This window comes from Cupressus sempervirens, chromosome 11, assembly GCF_028749045.1.
Source record: "Cupressus sempervirens isolate cs-2001-9-10 chromosome 11, ASM2874904v1, whole genome shotgun sequence".
NCBI classification, from domain to species: Eukaryota; Viridiplantae; Streptophyta; class Pinopsida; order Cupressales; family Cupressaceae; genus Cupressus; species Cupressus sempervirens.
The window spans coordinates 521042797-521067989 of record NC_143128.1 but is presented as its reverse complement, the minus strand read 5'-3'; the positions used below and the strand labels follow the sequence as shown (position 1 = coordinate 521067989).

General features: G+C 35.6%; 1 protein-coding gene across 2 annotated transcripts in view; it reads left to right on the top strand.

Moving 5' to 3' along the window:
* LOC149530651 (uncharacterized) overlaps window positions 1-25193 on the top strand; it is a 142923-nt gene that overhangs the window by 16677 nt on the left and 101053 nt on the right. For both annotated transcript variants that reach the window (XM_089810069.1, XM_089810070.1), the window contains exon 2: window positions 23787-23865. In XM_089810069.1, the coding sequence (XP_089666195.1) occupies window positions 23787-23865 (79 nt within the window). The remainder of the gene's footprint in view (window positions 1-23786; window positions 23866-25193) is intronic.

Genomic DNA, 25193 nt, shown 5'->3' with positions numbered 1-25193 from the left:
CCTACAAGACCCCATAATAAGTTGACTCACATGTCTCCTACAAGACCCCATAATAAGTTGACTCACATGTCTCTACTAGATTAAGCTAAAAGAGGGGACATGACAATAATCTAAATGCCCAAGTATCTAAATAGATACATAATTCTACTGAAGCAAAAGTACAATGATCAGATTCAGATGCGATGATTACAGTTACAGTATAGTCATCTCTTGAGTATCACTGATGAAAAATACAACTCACAGTCAGAAGAATGCAGTCGTGAATGAACTAGATATAGCACCAGTTTGAGAGGAAGACGTATGAAGATACAAAATGAACCAGCAACATGTCTCTCATAAATGATAAGGAAAAGGGAATATGACTTTTCATTTGAAAAGTCACACCTGTAAAAATAAAAGATATAAATAAGAGAGGGTAGCAAGACATAAAAAACATATAGGAACATTTTATGTTCTCTGAGGAGAAAGTATTTCATATTTTTTATTGTATGGAGGAATAAGAGGCTCATTATGACTTTGTAATACAAATTCTATTATTTTATTTTAATAATAAAATAAAATGTTTTTTTCTCGTTTATTATTAAAAGCATGGAGATTTAAAATGCAGGCAAATCATCCTTTGTAATTATCTTTTGGAATTCTGTATACAATTTAAAGATTGGATAAGTGGACAAGGTCATTTAGTATTTAAATTCGATCATCATAGATACAATGAAATATTTTATTGTTTCTGTATCTATCTCCAGTTTGTCTCCCAGAAGAGTTCAAATTCAATCTGGACTAATTTAAAAATCGTGTAATAATTGATCTGTCCCATCTTGATTATTTAATTGTTGGCAGTAAAGTGTGTAAAACATCATAAAGTTGTACGTGATAATTCATTGAAGTTGACTCTATTGCCCGGATGAGCAGAGGCACTGGTCTTTTATTATTGAAGTCAGAAAATCTATATATTCCTTCTACAAAACATCAGATCCATTATTAACAAACTTTATACAAAACATTTAATTATCAAGTACTCAGCATCCAGTTTCATTTTGATCGAGTTCGAGGACCTTGCCAGTTGGAGAACTCGAAAAGTTTAAATTCGCTATAAAAAAGTCTTAAACTAGACAGTCAGCGTTTGAGGTGAAGGTTTACCCGCTTGGGTGTAGCGGAGCTTGAAGTGCAGGGGAATCAAGAAGTATTCCTGTTCGTTGGCCAGAACTGATTGGGAAGTCCTATCGGAGAAGTGGCAGGCTCTTGGATTTCCAATCTGCGGTTTTGGGAACCAACACTTCCTTTACTATGTTTTTGAGGTTCTTATTCATGACTCCTATGATACTTTTCTCTACTTTGTTGAGGAAGGAAGGTATGCTCTTTTCAGCTTCGTTGATGATTCTCCGATTTCTCTCCTTCCAAATTTCCCATAATAGAATGGAGGGCGTAATATTATAGAATTTGCTGTTTACTTTCGTACCTTCAGAGTGGGCCAGCTAATTAAAGGACTATTCAAACTTTCGGGTAACGTTGTTATCCTATTAAGTTTTTGACAAAGCCAATTCCAACTTTCTCTTGTAAAGGGACATTGATATAGTAAATGTTATGCACTTTCTGAATTCTTTTTGCATAGAATACATTTTGATGGGCCTTCAAATCCCATTTTTGTAAACCTATCTATTGTTAGTATTCTTTTATGTATCGCAGCCCATAAGAATATTCCTGCCTTGGGAAGACATGCTTAGTCCCAACCTAGTTTTAAGGTAATATTTATCTTTTCCAATCTTTGAGAATTAGTGATGAGCACATAGCCTTTTTTAACACTATATTTCCCATCTTTTGATGCTCCCCAAATTAGCTATCTTTTCTATGTTTATGATTAATTTGTCTTTGTGAAAGAAAGTTTTGATATGCCTCTTTTTTTTGCAAGGTTAAGTTTGTTTCTTCCATCGATTTCCACTCCCATATTTCTTTGCCTTCCTCTTGCTTTGCTTGTTTATAGTCGTTCACATATGTTCCCCATAAGTTACTAAGAGTGTCCTTGGTTTTATTTGGAAGATTATAGCTGTCAGGAGATGGGAGTCCATCTCAACAATCTTCCCAAAATAGGGCCTCCTCGCTTTTTCTATATCCTAGGTTAGATTATTACTAATAATGGGGCAGCATTGTAGCATAAAATTCTAAACAGAGGATCCTTCAGGTGAATTTCTAGTCCTGAAGATTGATAATGGATTGGTATTGTTAATATACTTTTTGTATAGGATTTGTGCCCATTTACTCTCTTTTTCTTGATACATCCTCCAAACTAGTTTGGCTTGCTAACTGAATTTTTTTATTACTAACCCTCCCACCTCTTTTGGTCCGCAGATATTATCCCATTTGATTAATACTAGTTTTTATTATTCTCTAGTCCTTTCCAAAAGAAATTTGTGAGCTTAGAATCATCCAATTTCTTTTTAATCCCTTTTGGCCGAGGGAGACAAGATATCTGGTATGTGGAAATAACAAATAGCACTGCTTTAATTTTTGTTGCTCTTCTTGCCTTAGTTAACCATTTCCCTTTCCAGACTTTCGATCCTCCATTAACCTTTTTTTAAGTGAATTCTTGAGTATTTATAGGGGAATGTTCCTTTTTTGAAATCCATAATATTACAAATATCATCTTTCTTATTTGATGGTGTGTTTAAGAAGAAAATTTCAAATTTTTAAGCATTAACCATTTGTCTTGAGACTTCCGTATTTTCCTGAATTATATATTTACACTTAAGGGCTTCTTTTGTACTTTCGCCAAGTAGGATTGAATCATCAACAAATTGTTGATGTGTCACTTGGGCATGTTATCCGTTACAGTTATTCCTTGAATTTTCCTTTCTTCTTGTGCTTTTTTATTTGCTTGTCCAAACGCTTTGGTCATGATGATAAATAGGAATGGTGATATAGAATCTCCTTGCCGTATTCCTCTTGATGTGCTATAAAATCCTTCCGGCGTACCACTAATTAATAAGGATATCTTGGTTGTGGAGATTTAAGTGTATATGAAATTTATCCATTGTCTAGAGAAACTAAATGCTTCTAGCATCTTACATAAGAATCTTCAATCGACCTTATCGTAAGCTTTTTGGATGTCTAATTTCATGAGCAATGCACGCTTCTTTATTCTTTTGAGTAGAATGTATAGTTTTCTGAATAATAATAATTCCGTCTAGAATAGATTTGCTTGGGACAAACCCTGTTTGTTCTTCTGTTATGAGTTTTGGTAAAACATTATTGAGTCTGTTAGCTAATGCCTTAGATAAGATTTTGTAGATAGTATTTCAAAGAGCTATTGGCTTAAAGTCACCCAGTTCGTCATGAGTAGCTTTTTTCGGGATTTATGTTAAAAATGTATGATTAATTTCTCTCAAGAGCAATCTTGCATTGCAAGAGGCTTCTATTGCTTTCCAAAGTTCCTGACCTAGGATATCCCAACATTTTTGGAAGAAGAAGGCTTAAAATCCATCAAGTCTAGTGGATTTTTCCGGATTAAGACTAAAAAATTCTTATTTAATTCGTCTAAAGTAAAGGGTTTGTTAAGAAACTTAAATCCTTATCCGAGATTTCTCTAGGAATCACGCTTAGCATAGTTTCCCGAGCTATTCTATTAGAGCTTTCATAATTATTAAGGATCTTCTTAAATAGTCTACTAATGTCTCGGCTATTTTTATAGGATCTTCCACCATATTACCTTCTGTATTTTTAATTTTAGCAATTCTATTCATATTTCTGTAATGTCTCCATTTTTAGCGGGTTCCTGCAGTTGGCTAGGTGAGTTCACCATTGCGACCTTCGTGAGCTGATAGTGGGATTTGAGGGTCTCAGTTGTGTGGTTATAGGCTTTCCAACAACCTATGATGTGTTTGGCTCTGTTTGAGGGACTTACTATTTATGGTAAGTCAATCTATTGGTTCCAATGAACTTAGTTGAGTTAGAGGAGTTGGGGGAATGCTCTTAGTTTTTATTTTGAGCTTCCGGTTTGATCTCCAAGAATCTTGAAGGGAGCGTCTATTTATATTAAGTCACCCCGTCAGGTTCATTCATCATCTTTCATCATTAGGATCGCTTTGGTGTTGTCAGATTTTGATTCTGCTGCTTCTTCAGCTGTTTTCGGAAGACGGGTGAATTATTATTATTATTTATCTAAATATGCTTAGGTTGTTATTTTTGTTGATGTTGTTTGTTGGTCACCTCAATATCATAGCTCGTTGGAACTGAAATGAAAAGTTTTAAATTGTGGGAACAAGAAACAGTGGCTTTACATGTTAGAATATTAAGTTATGGTGGGAAAGGTCATTTTCGGAGCCAAAAGCAATTACTAAGTTAGTTTATAATGACACTATATTATTTTAATGTTGTGTGTGGGAGGCTTCTTAAGTGAAGTTCATTTGGGAAACTTTGTGCCATTTGGAGATTATAAATATGAGCCCATTTGATGAGTAAAGCATCTGATTGAATATTATTTTTCTCTTGTTGTCTTTGTGACACTTCTAAAGTTTTGAAATTTTGTGCCCTTGCTGAAGTATAAGGGTTTGAAATCTACAACTGAAGTATTGTAGATTCAATTCTAAGTTTTCATTTTGAGGATTGCATTTGCAATTGTGCCGAGGCATTCGTTGGAATTGTTATATCAACTTGTGTGTTGGTTAATCTGGAGTTGGTTGGGCACTGTTTATATCTGCACTTTAGGAGCAACATATCTAGAGTTGCATTTGTTTGTTGGAAAATTCTTTTGCTGCTGTTAGTCATCATTTCAGAGGGTTTTCAAAGCATGTCTACATGTAAGTTCATGGACTGTAACTTCTAATTTTTCTAGGTATTGTTGATTCAGATAATAGGGGATATTTTATCAACTGGGTTGATATTTTGTGAAAATACTCAGATCTAAATTGTTATTAAAATCTAGAATTATCAGCTGTATATTTCCTATGTAATTTCCAAATATTTGAGTTCAAATTATTATTGCAATATCTTCTATTTTGTTGTATAAAAAATTGCAAAACATGAAAAAAAAAAAGGACTCTGAAATAACCCTGATAGGTTATAAATCCTTTAAATAACAAAAAAATCTATACTTCGATGGTTTGACATTTCGTCAAACACTTTGTAAGCGAACTGTGATGACCCTTACCCTGAGACCTCTGAAAACAATACTAGACTGAAATTTTCAAAAGGATACGTGAAGAAAAATGTAATAATTTGCTAACAAGTCCATTAATAATGCTGACAATATTCTATAATAGGATAATAGAAATAATTATCGGGTCTGGTTTAACACAAATTTGGTTTGCTAAGAATATATTTCTTTACAACCAATTAACATAAGAACCTGAGTCCGAACCTTCTTTTCTTTAAAAAAAACTGATGGTAGATACTGCATTCGAGGCGGGTCCAGACTGGATCGTTTGCCTTCAGACTTAGACCTTGTGTGTGTCAGGGGAAATTGCTTCCAGTTCAAACCCGTGTCATCATTCCCTGCGATTTGGCATTAATCTCCGCGCGATTTTCAGTGTTATTTACGAATGCTGAAAGTAGTTGCCTGAATCATATGAGGAAAGTCGTTTCTTCCACCCGATTCTTCCCACGGAATGAATTTCGCTGATGCCGACTGCGGAAGATGTTTACGGCAAGGGTTCAATGCGGACGCCTGTCGGCCTTTGACCTTGCGTGAGATTCTTGCCGTGCCTTAACGAACTGAAGCCTGTAAGGAATCCGACGCTACCACACGTAGTCGGAAAACAACGCGAACCACAGTGATAACTGACTCTTTTGCTAGCGCGGGTTGAGCTATCTGCACGCGGGCGATACCAGGCAATCTGCTTGCCGCTTGATGAAAAAAACGCTAGGGTTTTAACTCCCTACGAACCCTCCAATTTGTCACTGGTGAAATTCCTTCTTCCAATGTCAACCATCCACGAAATTTGGCCTTAGGCCACAAAATTCTGTTCCAATGAAATGACTGTGATGTCCCTTCCAATTTTGCAATAATTCGGGTGATATCCCACACCCTCAAGATTGCTTATCAATGGGAGTTATCATTCCCAAAGATAGTCTGAGAATTTGCAGTCCAATGGCTACAAATCACCCAATAGAATAGAAATTGAATCTACAAAACCGCTTGTCCAAATGGGAGCCCTATGTCCTCTATTTATTCACTTCGCTGAGAAGTTACTGGAAGTTTTCCGGAATCATCTTTTATGATGTACTTTAATTATTAAACTTTATAAAATTAAATAAATAACTTTATAAAGTTAGAGTACAACCTTAATTTAATGTTAGAACAAGTAGGCCCCACTTACTGAATTATTATTCTCCGAGAGCAAAAATGTAATCATCTGGAGACAAAAATGACCCTCTTTCCATAATAATTTACCTACGAGAGTCGATGATAGGCAAATTCTCTGTTTAAAATTATGTCATTGTAAAGGGGACATGACAGAATCAATTCTTCATCACAAATTGTTTGAGAGCTAGCAAGGCTCATTACAGTGGTATCAAAGTTTGCTTGCAAAGTGCTTGACGAAATGTCAAACAATTGAATTATAAAAGAATTTAGTGTTTCTTGAAGTTATAACTGGTTGGGGTTATTACAGTGGTATCAGAGCAGTTTCCTGCCATCTTGTGAGGTAGGAAAATGTTTTTGATTTTAGATTTGTTGTTGTTTGTGGAGTGACCAACACTAGCTTTTCCAATTATGGATAGATACAGGAGGTCTAGTAGTTCTGAGAGCTGGCGGAGTAGTGAGGAAGATAGCAAGAAATTAAATTCCTTGAGAGAGTATAGAGAAACTTAAGCTTCATCAGTAGATGATGGTAGAGAGCTTGTCGAAGCCAGAGACAATTGAGAGGGTAGCAAGGTATATGGTTTTCGCCTTTAGAAGGTTGGTGGGGAGGCTTGGGTTTTCCGCGACAGGTGTCCATGATATAGATATACCTATATTTAGTACGACACTTGCTAGTCCTATCTGCAGTATTGATGATGGACTTATTTCGCAGGGACGTGTGGTTGTGTCAGTGGCAGCACAGGATAGCGGCACTAAGCTTCAACAGGTTGAGGCTCCCAGAACTGTTGCTGCAGTTAGTGTAGAGACAGTTGATGCAGTTGTTACTACTTATACTTAACACTCTCTCTCGAGGAGGGGATTATTATTGGAGATTTGTATGTGAGCTGTCATAGTGTTGCTCTGGTGCAAGAGGCAGTTGCTTCCTTAGGTGGGACCTATGCATGTATGGAGACACCCAACTTTGATGTTGGTGATTTGGGTGATACAACATGCTCTAGCATTATTGATTCACAGGTTGACACTGAGTTGTGTGCAGAGTTAGGTGTCAGCAGTTGAGGCTTTATTAGGTAATGTGGATGTAGATAGTATGGACACATTTGATGATGCTATGAACTGCACTGGCTATGATATCCATTGCCAGCTATCAAGTGATGACTTCGAGAAGGTTTTGGATGGGTCCCAGGATCAGTGTTTACAGGATCTATCTTTTGAGGTGGAAGTTGAGACATGTGGGGATATTGATATTGCAAGGGCTTCCATTTCTTCGATGAGGAGTTGATTGAGGTACATAGTAGTTGTATCTCGGATGCAGAGTTGTGCGAGGTCGATAGCACACATGCAATGAGTGATCTTATGGTGGGTAGTTCTTATTCGCCTATCATAGTGCAGTTAGTGAGACAGAGAGCTTGCATAGGAGGCGGGGTACAGAGCCATCATGTGACCAGTCAGTTGAAGGTGAGTGAAAGTGACATCTCTTCAGCTTTCGAGCATTATGATGCGATTCGTCAGATGTTGGCTACATCTGGTTGGGGTGCTCCTATGTCTGATGAGCACGATGATAGTACTCTTTCTCTAGCAGAGGTTCATGCGCTTCAAGAGGCTGTCAGGATCTTGAAGCATAGCTAATCACAGCTAGTTGCTAATAGGGATTACATTCTGGAGTGGGGTAGCACCTGTTATGAGACATAGTTAGAGAAAGAGGAGGTGGTTGAGCTCTCCCAAGAGCTTGAGGTGACTGTGGGCTCTGTTCAGTGTACTCGATTAGCTCTTCAGGAGTCACAGTCATGATTGGATGAGGTGACTGTGGAGTTGGAGCATGTTTGAACCATACCAGCCCCAAATACAATTTAATTGCATATTGTGTTTGGTGGTGAGTTTGCTTCTACGGTTGGGGATGATGGACGTTATAATGTGGCTGGCACATTCGTCCAACATATGGGTGTAGTAGGTACAGAGGAGGTGAGAGCATCAGTGGAGATGAGCTCTCATGGTGATTTGCTTCCTTCTGCTGGAAGCAAATCTATTTCTTCATTTCATACAACTGGTACCATTGGACAATTAGCAGTGCTAGATTTGCAGAAGGATTAGTTGTGGATTGCAGGGGAGCAGGTTGATGCTTCCACATATAATTTCTACTGCACAGAGTCTTTCATGGAGTATCATTTGGAGAGTTCAGATGTGCGGGAGGATTCATACAAAGTGTCCGAGGGTACTCTCATCTGAGGTTCTCGTGCTATTAGAGGTTGGTGGAAAAGATTGTAGAGACTCTGTTTACTATGCTTCCCCACAAGGATTTCGAGGTTGGGTTTGTTGAGAGGATTGCTTAGGATCCTGCCCGATTGGTAGTTTGGAGTCAGAGATTGGAGCCATCTTTTGATTCCCAGTTTGATGATGATGAGCCCTTGGCAAAGATTGGGAGAGTTTATCGGCATTACACTATGAGGAGTGCTCATTACTTTTCTTTTGACCCACACATAGAGGATTTGGTTTCGTGACAGTGTGGGTTGGCTCCAGTTTCATACCATTTGCTATGGGATGGGTTAGCACCATCTTTTGCAGATGGGATTGATAGCTGCAAATGAGACCCCTTGCAGTATCTACACACCCAGGATAGTTTGGCAGAGATTGAGTTGGTGGTAGTGTTTCAGGTACTTATGGTTATTACCATCTCCACAGTGCAGTTGGGTGTGAGTATCAATTTGATGGGGACTCAGGTGTTGACAGAGTTGGCATTTCAGTTGGGTTTAATTCTGATGGGTTGTTGCCTCCATCAGTGCCTCGGGTCAGTTTTCACATGATTCTGATATTGATGTTCGTTATTTGGGTTTTGGTGCTATAGGAGTTGCTTGTACACAACAGGGATAGTATGTAGTTTGCCTCTGGGATCTAGGTGGATTTTGATGTTCATTTTGCTTAGGGAGGGAGGATTGTAATGTCCCCATTTTTAGAAGGTTCCTACAGTTGGCCATGTCAGTTCACCATTACGACCCTCGTGAGCTGATAGTGGGATTTGAGAGTCTTAGTTGGATTTGAGGGTCTCAGTTGTGTGGTTATAGGCTTTCCAACAACCTATGGTGTGTTTGGCTCCATTTGAGGGACTTACTATTTATAATAAGTTAATCTATTGGTTTTGATGAGCTCAGTTGAGTTAGAGGAGTTGGGGGATGCTCTTAGTTTTTATTTTTCACTTTCGATTTGAGCTCCAAGAATTTTGGAGGGAGTATCTATTTATATCGAGTCACCCCGTCAGGTTCATTCATCATCTTTCATCATCAGGATCACTTTGGTGTTGCTCGATTTTGATTTCGCTGCTTCAGATGGGTGAATTATTATTATTATTCATCTAAATATGTTGAGGTTGCTATTTTTGTTGGTGTTGTTTGTTGGTTACATCAGTATCATAGCTTGTTGGAACCAGGATGAAAAGTTTTAAATTGTGGGACCAAGAAACAGTGGCCTTATGTGTCAAAATATTAAGTTATGGTGGAAAAGGTCATTTTTGGAGCCAAAAGCAACTACTAAATTAGTTTATAATGACACTTTATTATATTTTAATGTTGTGTGTGGGAAGCTTCTTAAGTGAAGTTCATTTGGGAAACTTTGTGCCATTTGGAGATTATAAATATGAGCCCATTTGACGAGTAAGACATCCGATTGAATATTATTTTTCTCTTGTTGTCTTTGTGACACTTCTAAAGTTCTGAAATTTTGTGCCCTTGTCGAAGTATAAAGGTTTGGAATCTACAGCTGAAGTATTTTAGATTCAATTCTGAGTTTTCATTCTGAGGATTGCATTTGCAATTGTGCTGAAACATTCGCTGGAATTGTTATATCAAATTGTGTGCTGGTTAATTTGGAGTTGGTTGGGCACCATTTATATCTGTACTTTGGGAGCAAAATATCTACAGTTGCATTTGTTTGTTGGAGAATTCTTTTGCTGCTGTCAGTCTTCATTTTGGAGGGTTTTCAAAGCATGTCTACATTTAAGTTTATGGACTGTAACTTCTAATTTTTTTGGGTATTGTTGATTTAGATAATAGGGGATATTTTATCAACTGGATTGTTGATATTTTGTGAAAATACTCAGTATCTAAATTGGTATTAAAATCTGGAATTTTCAGTTGTTTATTCTGCATGTAATTTCCAAATATTTGAGTTCAAATTATTATTGCAATATCTTCTATTTTTCTGCTATATTGTTGTATCAAAAAATGCAAAATATCAAAAACAAAAAAAAGGAATCAATTCTTCATCATAAATTGTTTGATAACCAACAAGGCTCATTATAGTGGTATCAAAGCTTGCTTGCAAAGTGTTTGACGAAATGTCAAACAACTAAATTATAAAAGAATTTGGTGTTTGTTGAAGTTATAACCGGTTGGGGTTATTACAATTTTTGTTATTTATTGTATTGTGGAAGAATTTGGTATTTCGGTCACCTTTTTTTAGCCAATTTTCTCTTATTTTTGTTTCCAAAATATTTCTATTTTTGCTAATATGTTTTCTTTTTTTGTTAGTAATTCTTTCTCTTTGGTATATTTGTCATTATCCATTCCTTTTTTGATTATCTCTTAATTTAGTTTCTTTAATTCTTATCCATTTTCTAATTTTTCTTTGAAAATATTATTGAGTATTTCAAGTTTGGACTCAAAGCAATACATTTTGGATCCCTCAAAGGTGATTTCCTGCCACCACTGTTGGACATTGTGCGTGAAATTGGCATCCAAAAAGCACATTTTTTCACATTTGAATGGATTTCTTGATGGTTTCTAATCTTCTTCAAATGTTATTCTGACAGGAAAATGATCCGATCCTTCATATGGTAGGATAGTGGAATGAAATACCACTTTTAAGTTACTAAGTTTCCCTTTAAAAATAAATCTACCTAGTCTTTCAAGTATCTGATAGAAGTCTTTTCTTCTATTATTCTATGTATAATTTCCATTGCTTGGAGGTATGTCCCTAGATTGTTCCTGTTAAACCACTTTCTGAAATCTATCATAATGTAATGTCCCTTCTTTGGGGAGATTAGAATTATTAAGAAGGAATGAATTTACAATATTAAATATGACTATGTAAGCTGGAGATTTATTATTAAAGGTCAAATTAATATTCCTTGTGGTCACAAGAGGATGAGGACGAATAAGATGATTAATCAGAGAGAAGTTGAAGAGTCACAAGGAATAGGACGAAAACGAGAGAGGAGCTGAAGAGTCTTGGTTTGTGTATCAAAAGGGGAAAGAGGCTCATTGTTGGGCATGCTTGATTTATTATTCTAATTTTCAGTTCTCTCTTGTGAGAGTCTTTCAGAAAGCTTCAGCTTTCAATCAGTGAGGACGTAGCCCCTCGTGTAGGCATGTAAAGGACGCAAATCCATTGTCCATGGAGATATCATTTCAGGTGTCTCAATTGTGCTTACAGGTTCTCTTATTTTCTAATTTGACTGTAAAATTTGTGTATAAGATTGGATTGTGGTTAGCTGGTTATTTGTGTATAATGTTGTTTAAGAAATTATAGAGTTTGCTGGTTTTCTTCTCATCAGTTTGTAACTCATGGTTATATGTTCAACATCTTGAATGTTATTTTGGGAATAACAAATTGTTATCTTGTGGAGAATTGTTGGTTTTATTGTTGTCACGTATTGCATGTTCTTATAATTCAGTCCGAATATTATATTCCTAAAGAAGCTGGATAAATGTCGGTTGGTTTATCTACTATTTTTCAATTGTGTTCGTAATACATCTGTAATATTCAGTTTTAAATATATTGAAAAAAGGGGAAAAACGAGATAATATCCGATTAGGGATATTACACATAACCTACGATACTGTTTGGGTTCCACCATATTTTTCTTCCAAATTTAGAATTGTTTTGAAATCATGCCTAATGTAGAAATTGTGGCGTGATTAATTTCCATAAAGTTGCTGATTTCTTCCCAGGTTTCTTGTTTATAAACTGTTTGATTAGGCCCATATACATTATTCACAGTCAGGTATAGATTGTTTCTAAAGCTTTTGACATTTCCCCCCATCCAATTATTGGTCATGATTGTTATGCAAAAGTCTATTCTCCGAGGGTTCCATATAATACCTATTCCTCTTGATGCTCCATGTGATTCTACTAGTTCTATTTTCCAATTACCTAACTTCTTTCCTAACTTTATTCCCTCTTCTTCACTTAGTTTAGTCTCTTGGATTAAAATTATTCCAAAATAAAAATTGGTTAAATTGCGCTTTACTAAGCGCTGTTTTCTAGGAGCACTTAGACCCCTAGCGTTCCATGTAGTTATCTTCATTGCTCATTGGGAAGGAACTTCCCCTTCCTTGCATTCAGTATAACACTTATATTTTTCTGGTTTTTTGCTTGTCTTGTTGCTAATCTTAGCTCAATGAGGGTCTTTCTTCCTCTTTTCATTTTTTGTTTTCCACATCTTGGTGCTTTTAAGCCATCTTGATTGACTGAGATGCTTAATCTATTCATGTTCTCACTTGCATTCTCAATACTTTTGAGTATCGTTTCATCTTCTATGATTTCTTCTTCCTTTTCTAGTTCTTGCATTAACCGATGTCCTATCTTTGTTCCTTCCTCTTCTGATTCCTTCTCTGTCTCATTTGATAAATATTTCCTATTCTTCTTTTGTTTTCCCATGTTATCTTCTATGTTTTCTATTACTCCAAATTCTTCCTAGAATTGTTTGCTCTCCAATTGAACCCTTCTTGCTTCTTCCTTCTCCTTACTTAACTCTCTATTTTCTAAGTTTATAGCCATAATTCTACTCATTGATGTTTCTATTTCCATTGGAATATTAGGTCCCTCATTTCTTTCTAAGTTTACATGACTGTTTTCCTTTTGCGCTCCTTTTGCTTTCTCAAAGGGGTCTTTACCATTTAGGTGAGTTTGCCAAAACTTATAAGATCTCTTTTTTAGGTCTTTTTTCTTATTGTGATATTTCCCCAATGTTCTGAAGATGCTGGTGAAATATCAGTAAGCTGTGTTTGATCCCCTGTTTGCAGGCCTAATTGTACATTTTCTGTGTCTAGACACCCCTTATTTTGGGCTGATAATTTAGATATGTTCTTCTCTATTTCTGAGAGAAGATCATTCTCCCCAAATAGTCCTCTTGGATCATCTTGGATAATGCTCGTTTGTTCTAGAGATTTATCTTTCCCAGATATACTGACTTGCTGAGATTCTAGTTTCTCATTGCCCTCTTTCATTGTTGATCTTTGAGATAAGCCTTGACATAGCTTTCTGCCTCTTGATCCTTCCCTTGGGGGACTGAATGTCTCTGTTCCTCTTCTTCATTGTTGATGACTACTTCCATATTTCTTTTGGTTTCTTCCATTGTTGTTTTCTCCAGAGCGATATCCTTACGCAAATTCCCCTGACATCTTTCTATTGATTTATCTGCTATATCTTTATGTCTTTTTTCCATCAATTTGTGTATATTTACCTCCATTGGTATTTGTTCTTGGATATGGTTGCTATGAAGTTCCTTGTTTGCCTGCTCCCCCAAAATAAATTGGTCTTCAATATCATTCTATATTAATAGTAACTTGTGATTTAGCTTTCTGTATTCTTTTATGCTATTGTTGATTTCCTCCAATAAGTGGATTCTCCATTTGGTATTGGTTGCATTGTTATAATCTGGATAAGGTTTGTTGGATATATCTATAAAACTTGACCTCTTGATCTTCTTCTTCTATGTCCACTGCTTTCCCTGACCTTCTATTGTATTATGACTCTTTTTGTCAGATTCTCTGATTTCTCCTTCCTCATATATATCATCAATGTTCCCCTCCTTTCTGTTTCTACCTTTGCCCTTTTAATTTCCTTTCCTAGTTTCTTTGGCTTTCCTATAATCAAAGACTTTTCCTTGATAGGGGGATATCTTTATTAAATCTTTCAGATTTGATGATGTCTAAATTTGCAGTTTATTCCTGTTTGTGTTTGTATTAATGATGTCATTTATTTTGCCTTCATATTTTTCAAAAACTAACCTATATATGGATCTATTGGTAATGAGTTTTTTCTTGGATTGAAAATGTTCTTACTTATTTCTATATTGAGTAGAAATTTGATATTGTTATTTTTCTTAAAGTCTGCTTCAATACCTATCAAATTGTCTAGATCATATCCAATTTTTGTGAGAATTTCAATGTGATTTAATTCAGGAGGGGTAGTTTTGCATTCTATCCAATTCGGAGCAAAATGTTTGAGTATCAAATGTTCACTAAAATTCGGTTCCAATTTTAGAAATTTCAAAAAATGTCCTTTAAAAAACTAGTAAGAAGTTGAAAGAAACTTATCTCTAATATACTTACTTTGACAGTATAAATAAACTAGGCGAGATTATTAAATGGATATACTTACCTGTTCTCTGCAATAGTCCTGAGGCCATTTAACCATCTGGGATATTTTTGATTTAGGTCCATTCCAGTAAACAAACAACCCTTGATCATTGCATGCCCACGATCTACTTTCACTATATTCATTGCTTATAATATGGATATCCTTCGTATTAGGGTTTTGATGCTTCAAAAATGAAGTATTTTGATCTTCCTTAGTTGGCTTTAACTTTAAAGTTGGATTCCTCTCTCTATTTTGATGAATCCTAAGAGAAGGGTTCATGCTGGATAGCCGGCTAGGTGGATCTGATCTTTGAAGGTTGGTTACAAATTCAAGTTTTCTATGTGGCGGAATGTATGCATCTGTTCTCCTATTTAGAAGTTGATTCTTGCTTTGTTCTTGAGTTTTCAGATGATTGGATTGATTGGAATGGTTGTTACCCAGTCCAATGAGAATTTTGTTGGCTTCTGAAATGAATTTTGGACGAGATGGGTAGAAGCTATGTTTATCTAGGGTTTCCAGGGTGATCTGATGAATTAGGACATTCACTTTATTTGGGATAACAATATTCACCGTAGATTGATCTTTAAAACTAATCGCAGGTCTTGATTCATTCATCTTTCTATTCTTCCTGCCAACCATGGTCCATCCCTGTTCTTGAACTTTATTTGCCTTATTGTTAGAGGGATTTTCGATTTTCTGTTTTTTTCTTCAGCATTGGAAGTCATTTATGCTGAAGGGCATTTTTATCAGGCATTTTGCTTCAGGGGTATTCTGAAACTTCCAAAGGCATCCTAGCTAGACCACTAGAACGATTTGAACATAGTAGAGGAGGGTTTGACTTAAAAATAGGTCTTCCATACTTCGTATTTACATAAAATGCCAGTTGCTTAGCATATCTTAGATCTTCGTTTTCGCACTCTGTAGTTTTTGTTGAATTATTATTCGCAAATGCAGAGTTATTCACAAGTTCGTTTGCCATTTCCAATGCTCTCTCTGACAGTCTGCAAAATTAGAGTAGTACAACAACTTTCGTCGGATTCATTGCATCATTTGCGCAATTTCTTTGCTAGCAGCCTGCTTTTAATATTAGTGTATATCTTTGTAAAGATATGCTGATCCGCACGCAAAATGATTTTAATTTGCAATCTATAGAAGATTCGCTGCAATCTATATAAGTTAGCTCCAATTTTTTGATCTGTCAAAATATATTTTACTCACTCCTCAAGGCTCTGCATAGATTGCTGCGCTGTCAACGACGCTGATGAGAAAAACTGGATTGGGTAGAGATTGTGGGAACAGAGTACAAAACCCTACAAAAGCGGATTTTTTCTAAACTGAGATGAACCCAAGTTAACCTCCCTATAGCTGCCGATTCAATCTGATTACAATAATTGAAAGTAGAAGTAAAAGTATCAGGGGGTTTAGAGCTGCTGGATTAACATAACCATAATATTAATATTAATAAACAATATTAAGATTAATGAAAGGGTACATCCTTTCTTATAACAAGGTATATAAATGAATATTAAATACAAATAAAAGACACAACAAAAAGAGATGGAATGATTCTGTTTAAGTATGATCGGGAAATTTGAGGGAAAGTATGAAATGTGTTTGATAAAGAACATTACAAATGGTATTAAAGCATAATCCTACCATCCTGCGGGAGAAAGTTTCAAGACAAGAAAAAGAAGTGACCTCAACACGAGTAGAGAAAACAAGATGGAGGTCAACAATAAAACCACCAATTAGCATTTAGAAGATGAGAGGGCAACCCCGACAATGCTCCATTTCATTTTAAATATGGAGTCGAAAATATGGGAATCATCATATATGAAGATAGAAAGGAATCGATAAAACGAAAAAAACCACTAAACATTTTAAATGGAAGTCCGCAATTAGGGCTCGTGTCTGCGTATTTTGCAATCTATAAGCTACACATTTGTTAAGAAGAGACTTTGAAAATTTAACACTCAATAAAGGGTATCCTACGAGAGTCATTCAATCAAAAAAAGACATCGAACATGGATTATTCGTCATATCTGGTCATTGAATATATGTTGGCAACCAAAACTAGAGTTTAAAAATTCGGTAGTGGTAATATCTTGGCCGGCCCAAAATTTTTGATAATTTCGGAATCGACAAAAAATCACAATAAATTGACACTTTTATTGAATATTTGCAAATATACAATTTCTGAAAATATTCTTAAAAATGCATAAATATACACAAAATGTGTAGAACATATAATGATTTGATATCCACCATATATCAATCAAAGTTTTGAGTTAAGCAGTAATTCATAGCAACTAAAATTTAGTAGATTAACATAGTGCTAGAATCATATACCAAAAAACAAGTACAACATCTGAATATAAATAAGTCCAATACATATAGAAGTGAAAACTCCATGAAACTACAACTTCTGAATACATATTAAGTTCAAGTTTCAGTATCAATTGAAACTAAAAGTAGCAATCATAAATTGCGTCTAAAAGTAAAACTCAAAAGAGATCACTGCTGCTGGGTGGGTGGTGTTGAAGTAGTTGCTATGGCAACATCCTCAACAGGTGCCTCACGCTCAACAAAAGCCTCTGATGGATGACCAAGCTCATGTTCTTCATGTGCTGCCACATCCGCATCCCAATCATTTGCCTCTATCTCAAACTCTACTAGCTACTCATTTGTCAATAAAGGTTCACCCACATCCGCATCTGCATCCTCACCATCAGGAGGACCAATCCAATCTGCTGAATATAGATCAATGTCACCCAAGTCTAGTGCTTGATATGAAGCTTGCCTTTTCACCTTCTTCTCATGGAAGAGAAGGTTGTACTTCACATAAACCAATTATTTCAAGTGCTTTTGAGTCAACCTATTACGTTTCTTCGTGTGTATGTTCTGAAAAGCTCTCCAATTTCTCTTGCAACTAGAAGTTCTACTAGGCTGCAATAAAATTCAGGTGGCAAGCTGTTGAATTTTAGGCGTTGTGGCATCATAATCTTCCCACCACAGATCTACAAGGATTAAAAAAGCATTTATGATGTGGTAAAATGATGCAGAGAGCACAACTAAGAAGCTTCAAATGGGTTTCCCACTCTTAAAATCAACCAACTGTTTATCAAATCTTTCACCTTATTACAAGGTTTCAGCACACTCCAATCCTCCAATGGATCAAAGAAATACGCTCTCCAACTTCACCAAGAACCCAAGGACAAAGAACCAAACTTGCCCACTTTATGGGTTTTGCACCAATCCCCACAACTAGGTCAATACTAGGAAAACACCCTAGAAGTTTGTCCCAAGGGTTCTAAGCTATTAAATGGTCTTAGGGCACCTATTTAACATAGACTACAACACTAGTTTGAATCATACGCTTGCACAAAGCCTCAAACCTCGATTTGGCCTAGTAGCCTTGTGAGCCCCTTTTAGCCCTCATGAAATGGTTTTTTGGATCTAATTTCACAAAGTTTTAAACAAGACCCAAAACAAATTAGGTTTTTGAATACCCTTTTCAAAGTTACCTCAAACCCCAAAGCATCAAGTTCTAGCCCCACTCCAGCATTCCCTTTCCTTCACAAAGCAACACAGACCTAAGTGATCAAGTTAGGCTTGGTTTAGAAAGCAACCAGTAGGAAACGGGGTCATGGACATGAACTCAATACTTAGGAATGACTGGCAACACTAAAATAACTTATTTCCAAATGCTCAGCCCTTCACCAAGTCCCAAACTCCAGCCATTCACAAATCAACACGCTACAAGAGGTCAAATCCTTCATAGTACTTGACCTAGGGCTTGATTGGAACAATCACAAAACACATCCTCTAGTTTTAAAACCCTGGAATCTTCAAAAGGACCCTACTAACTACCATTTCCCAAGTGGCCATGAAATTCCTACCAAGGAAATTGCAGTTAGAGGCCTATTTTTGCTGTGTGCACCAAAATGCTGTCCTAAAAACCTAGATTCACTAAAAATGCAATAACTTGAGTTAGAAAACATGTAGAACAATGAGACTGAAAGCAAAAGAAAGCTGATTCAAAGATCTATCTCAAACATCCATCAGATTTGGTTTGACAGTCCATATAGTTCGGGCAGCGTATAAACAACCGTAAAAATGACTCCAAAACTGAATTTTCTTCCTTGCAACTTCTTCCAATCCGTACATTAATGCCCTCCAGACCTCACAAAATGAGGTATATATATATCTCCTATGTCTATTTTAATGATTACAACCAATATTTTAATAGTTAAAACCCTTTTCCCACTAAGTTGCAAAGTTGAGCAACTTTTACAACTTTCAACAATGCAACTTTGCACAAAAAGTACAATTTTTACATTTTTTACTTGATTCCACTTCTAGGACTTGGAAAAGGTTCCAACATACCTAAAACCAACTAAAAACAACTAATCCTAGGCTTTCTTGACCAAAAACATTAAAAATCCTGAATTTGCCTAATGAGCAACTTTTGCTTATATATTGCATAAAGTGCCTTAAGCATACAAAATGGTGTCTTTCTTTGAGAACCATGGACTTTTTATCCAAGGTTTGTTCATTCTAGCCTATGTAGGTGAAAAAAAACATGAAAACCAAAATATAAACCAAGTGCCTTGGCGCTCTGCACCATAAAACTTCCAATAAACTTCATGAGCGAAATAAATGGTATGATACAACTAAATACATGTTCTTTTTTAACCTGGCTGCAATGTGTATGTCCTATGTTTGCAATCAGTAGAAGAGAAAACAATGTCCCCTCTTCCCTCTTGTAGCTTTCCAACTCATCAAGTATGAGGTCTCAGAGGCCCAAATCAGCAACCAATCTTTGCATACATGTGTTCAAGCCAATTTGAACCTTTGCATCTTCTCTAAAAGTGTTGGAGAAATAGAACTTGGGGCTCAAGTAGTAGGCAGCTACATGAATATGTTGGTGAAGTTGTCGATTCCACCTACGATCAATGATGTTCCATATGGGTCTATATTTGGTCTCATTTGACCTATACAAGTGCTGAATGACCTCTTTGGTCCTATCTATAGCCTTATATAGAAACCCTATGTGGTTTCTATCCCCATCCACAATTCGTAGAGCCTTCACGAACGGTTTTGACACCTTGACATTAAAAAATATACAAAAATCAAGAAAATGTTTCAAAGTTAAATAATAAATCATCAATGAAGACTTGAAAACTTACTTTGAGGATCTCCTCCATTAGCTTTTCAAAGCTAACATCAGACACAATCCTCATAATCTTCTTTGCTTCAGGCTTCCTAGCATAAGGATTCTAACAATTTCTTATCTAGAAACATGTGCCTCAGGTCTAACAATTTTCCAAATATGCTTTGTAAGTTTAGAAAATTAGTAGCAAAGCGTGTGACCCTTGCTCGTACAAGATCCTTACTACTAGTGTGCTTTAATAAGACTCAAGACCCATGTATGATTGTATATGTACTTTCAAATATTCCTTTCATCTTCAACCACCTTCTCCACCCAGCTCAGTGTCCCTAGATTCTCAAGAAACAAGTCAAGACAATGGGCAACACAATGGCTCCAAAATAATGTGGGATGGTTCTCCATCAGAAGTCTATCGATTGCCATATACGCAGCTGCATTATCAGTCACAATCTAGATGACATTAGCCACCCCCACTTCTATTACCACCTCATCCAACATGTTGCACAAATTTTCTGCATTTTTTACTTGATCAGAGGCATCAATGATTTTAGAAATACCAACTGTTGCCCTGACGCAATTGTAAAGTTGATGAATGTCCTATTCCTGCCATCTGTTCCACCCATCGGATATGATAATGTAGCCTTCTGTTCCCAAACTTTTCTTTGCTCTTCCACAAGTTGATGAATGTTTCTTACCTCGTTATCTAACAATGACCCATTCACCTCATAAGGAGTTGGGGGCTTGAACCCTTACCAGACAAAGAAATTGAAGTTACCACTTGATCCCAATACGAACTACAATAAGCATTGAAGGGAATATCATTGCGGATCCAAAATCTTGTAATTGCCACCTATCTTCTCATGCATCTCTTTGTTCCATTCAGTACCTAGCAAGCTAGGTTGAGCACCAAGAGTGTTAGGTGGAACCTTAAAGTCTGATAAAGACCCACACCCACTTTCCGATCCTCGTATCCGAGGCCCAATGGAAGAAGAAACCTCTCTACCTATTTCTGATCCTTAAGAACTAAAAGTTCCCATTGGGGCTGCCATGGCCTCAAATGTCCTCTTTTTTGCTCCCTTTTTTTATGCATATTTTTGAAGGCTTGTCAAAGCCTCTCTTGTAGCCTCTTCCAAGCATTTATCACATTGTGTAATATCATTACATGAAATTTTTTCAAGATGGTATTTTAGTCGGCTTATGCTTGAAGTCATATGCTTATGACAAAAGATACATTTGACATGTCCTTTGATTTCTCTAGGGATACCATAATTCCATTATGCGTCCTCTCTGCCACCGACCGTCTTGTCAAGAAAGAGTTAGACTTTGAGAACCTAACAAAAAAACAACCAATTATAGTTGGAAAGAGTATTGAGTAATAATCTAATATTTTATAGATTTGTTAAAACACTATTATTAATCTATTAAAATTTATTATAAATCGGAAATATATTAAAATCTAATATAAGTCTTTTAATATATATTATAAATCTATTAAAATATATTACTTAATAATTATAAATCTGTAAAAAGATACACTAAAAGTTAATGCTGTTATAAAAATTTAATAAATTATAAGTTAACAATTTTCAATTACTAAAAATGAACATTGAAAATAAAATAGTATTACTATAAATTTATAATACAATAAATTTAAAATTAAATTATAGTAAATAATAAACACTTAAAATTTATTGTATTTTAAATTTACAGTTACTATATTTAGTATTTACATACTTAAAAGTTTAAAACTTAAATTTATTTTATTTAAAACTTAATGAATATTAAATTTAAAATTTGTGATATAAAATGTAAATAACATATTATTTACACGTTAAAGTTATATTAAATTTTAATATATGTTAGTTACTATATTTTAATAATTATTGTATTTTATTATTTTTTAATTTTTTACTAAAACAAAATAAAATAAGGTTTTAAAAAATCTATTCAATCAAATATACCAAAAAAAAATTACAATATAAAATAAACATACCTTAAAACTCTGTAAAACTCTATATCTGCCTAGTCGAACTCTATATTTGCCCAGTTGACTGACAAATTTGACTGTGAATGGACGTCACATGAGTTGAATGTGCTGAGTGAGAGAGTGTTGCAGAGCCAAGTGTTGCCGAGTGTTGTAGAGAATGCGTTTTCCTTCGTCTCAATTTTTCCCTCTTCTTTTCCTTCACAACTGATGACGTCGCTTTTTCCATACTGTTTTTGTTCAAGTTGACTTGTGTATCAGAAACTAAATGAAAATGACAAAGGATAACCTAATATCCTTTTTTCTTTCATGCTGACAGGGATTATTTTTTTGTCATTTTTTGCTGACGTGGCAGCAAATCTCGCAATTTACTGGCATTTAAAACTAAAAAAATGTAATGGTTTTACCCTTTTTCTCGTCCATGATATTTGTCACATTTATTTCGGCTCCCAATCTCACTCGCGATATACAATGAGTTTTGCGATATATGATCGTTTTCTAAAACTATGACCAAAACTATAATTGATGGAACCAACATTGTCTCTAGTTGACTATGGAGGGAAATAAAGATGGAGTGCATCATTCAGAAATTTAATGATATAACATTAAACTTGGGAAGGTTGTTGCAGTGACTCCCTATGTTTTTAAAATGCTTGATTTGACTATTTGGATGTTATGTTGCTAGAAAGACATGTCTTTGAAGGGTAATGTATGAACAAGTATTCATGGGGAACATGTTGAGGAACTAGATAGCGGGAGAGATGACCAATGGGACTGTTAGACATATCGGAGATATATTTTCCAAAAAAGGAGAATTAGGAGAGACGAGCTGAGAGCAAAGGTCATTAAAATTGGTATTAGAGATCAGAGGTGTTATTGTATTAGCGCTGTTTGATCTACAATGTCAGTGTGATTGCGTGCGTAGGATGTGTTCAAAGGGTGAGTTAGAGCTTGTGTGACTGAGTATAAGAGCCGTCTATTAAAATGCCTATAGCATAGAAAATGAATATGGAAAAAGGAAGAAAGAAATAGATCCATTAATGTGAAAGAGAAAGTAAAGACAAAAATACTAGCAAATGGGAAGAAAGTATCCGGGGGGAATATAACACAATAACAAAGAATGGAGAGGAGAGAGATGACATACTCGCTACCAATAAGAGCAGGAAATGTTGCATATATATAGCATAGACTTTTCAGAGATATGAAAGGAGATTTTGATATAACATGGAGAATATAAAACAAATCACAATTTCGAGGGGCATCGAACCATAGTTCTCCATATATCCACGTGTGTACACTAAGGAGTGTAGAGGGATTAAAAGATATAAACGAAAATTATATCATGGAAAGCACCTAAGGCTTACCAAGGAATAAAATGCAAAGGCAGTGATAAAGGTCTTAGGCACAAGGGGCATCGAGGGTAAAAAGAAGCCCATCAGTGTTTTGACTTCCTATTTCATTATTGACTTGATTTGATTGTAAATTGCAAGCAATTCCATATCTAACCGAAGCATTGTGATTTTAGTTTATAGAAGCAGCGATTATGGCTTTATTCTTGAAATCCATTAGTTTGACCATGTTGTTGCCTTTGTTATATATGATATTTATCTTAGAATATTTTTGTTATTTGTTCATAGAATGTACTAGGATAGGGATTTGGTAAACTGACAATTAGCTTTATTTCAGCCATGTTGCATATTTCTTTATTTTATGGTATTCAAATCACATTCTTCAATGCCAATTTGTTTTGAATGAGGAAAAACCTAAATCATTTGTGTTGTACAATATATTTGTAGCAATTTTTTTGTCAAGAAGTACATGGCATGGTCATTTTTCTCCCATAAAATAAGTGATGTTTGTTTCTAGAACCAGTTCTTACTAATCATGTTTTGTTTCTTTGCTGCATGGTAGAAAGTGATTACAACTGTAGCTCTATTATTGGGTTTGGACTTACAGGTTGGTTTTCTTTGGATGTTAAATTACAGATGAGATCTTGAAATTGGCAACCTTTGTTATAGGAAAGGAAGAAAGTCAAGTTGGAGTAGTTCGTCATGGGTACATTTGGTAGGAAAATTTTAGTTGGTTTGTATCAATATGTCATGTAAGAAACTTTTTTCTTTGCATTATTTCCTGTGGTGCACATTCATTTTCAAGGAGGCCTCGATAAATCTTTGATATTGCTTGCATTCTTGGGCCAATATATAATTTTCATTTTTGCATTAGGAATGCATCTTTCATGCGTATAAATCATCAGCATTCAGTAAAGTCTTGGAATCTCTATCTTTTTAATTATTTTTTGAAACAACAGTTCTACCTTGGAAGTATAGCTAATATCTGCAGAAAGATATTGGCCAGCGAATGCTTTTTCCTGGTGCCTCCTACTGACTGATTTTTACAGAAAATGACATTTTGACCTGGTCCTTTTCTACTTTCACTTCTCATGCCATAAAGGTCGTCAATTCTGATGCCCAGTCATGTTTTTTCAGACCTCTTCTATGTAAGAAGAATCTCCCCAAAACAGGGAAAATTGTCTTCAGTATGTACTATGTGCTGATATCCTCCCATCAACATGGGATCTCTGTCAACCAGCAAGAGGAATAAAAATTCACGCCCAGCAGTCAAAGTTCAATGCCACAGAAACCTCTATGGCCCAACAAGTTTTAAATTTCCACATCTAATGAAAATGCAGATTTTAATCAATTAAAGCCCCTTAAAAGACTCAACTCCCAGCATTGTAACTCATTTCAGTCATTAATCTGATTTTACACCTAAAACCCATCCAAACAAGTCTTCTCATATACTGCTGTCCTTCACACTTGGCAAGAGTGATAGGAAATCACCTAGGAAATAACAATTTTAAATGCCCAATTTGGCACTAAAATCAACACCTCACTTAAAGATATCAAACAATTATAACCAGCCAATACAAACTTCATTCAACCCACATCAAGGCATAATTTTCTGTCAAACAAAAACAACTTTTCTTGAATCATCGGTTCATATTTGAACCTTGACTGAATCTGCCTCTAAATCTGAATCGAGGGTTTCTGTCCTCGTTTACAGCATCTTTAGCACACTGGCGATCTTCTTATGGAAGAACTCTGATAAAGATAGAGGATTTTCATCCTCAGCTTCATCTTTTGGTTCTCCGCCTGTTAGGCATCCATTAGAATTTTCCTTCCACTGGAAGGAATTTGGTCACGGGCAAAAATCTCTAATTCTTTAAAGAGGAATAGGCAAAGCTTTGAATACCTCAAATGAGACCCCTCATCCCCACTCTGTAATCATCCCAGGAACTTTCTAGAGAATTACAATTTAAAATCACTTATTAATTAAAGTGACTTCTTTTTGCTCCAAAAGAGCCATTTTATAAACTAATAATTTTACTTGAT